This window comes from Diaphorina citri, unplaced genomic scaffold, assembly GCF_000475195.1.
Source record: "Diaphorina citri unplaced genomic scaffold, Diaci psyllid genome assembly version 1.1 scaffold59676, whole genome shotgun sequence".
Taxonomy (NCBI): Eukaryota; Metazoa; Arthropoda; class Insecta; order Hemiptera; family Psyllidae; genus Diaphorina; species Diaphorina citri.
Window position 1 is genome coordinate 1 of NW_007436959.1, and position 434 is coordinate 434.

The 434-nt window shown below is 42.4% G+C and overlaps 1 protein-coding gene across 1 annotated transcript; it reads right to left on the bottom strand.

The window, feature by feature from the left end:
* Positions 1–5: 5 nt before the first annotated feature.
* On the bottom strand, positions 6–428 carry LOC108254363 (DNA polymerase subunit gamma-1-like; the record flags this gene model as incomplete). Its single annotated transcript, XM_017449367.1, has 1 exon — positions 6–428. A coding segment is annotated over one exon (423 nt), but the record flags the coding sequence as incomplete, so codon positions are not given.
* Between the last annotated feature and the right edge of the window lie 6 nt (positions 429–434).

Genomic DNA, 434 nt, shown 5'->3' on the forward strand with positions numbered 1-434 from the left:
GCCCGATCATAAGATACATTGTGCCCAATCACAACTTTCTCTTTGCTGAATTCAGGTCTTGATCTGCTCCCCGAAGTTTTACTGTTGGATTCAAAGGGTATTAGTTTATCTGTCGTGTATTTCTTTGTTCCCACTCGAGTTTTCTTCTCAATTAGATCAGGACTGATCCATGAATACCAAGCCTCTGTACTTACTGCTGTGGCCATGGTAGGCATGTTTCCTTCTTGTACACAAACCTCCACATCAAACACATATGCATCTTCCTGAGGATATTCTACTTGCTCTGGTAACTTTCCTGCTGCATAACGTGTCCATCCTGCTCTCTTCTCCCACACAGTTGGTATTGCAGGAACACCTTTGTTCAGCAAATGCAATGTTAGATCTCGATAAGGCTTGGCTTGTTGTTCTCCAATCTCTTGAAAATGATGGACAAT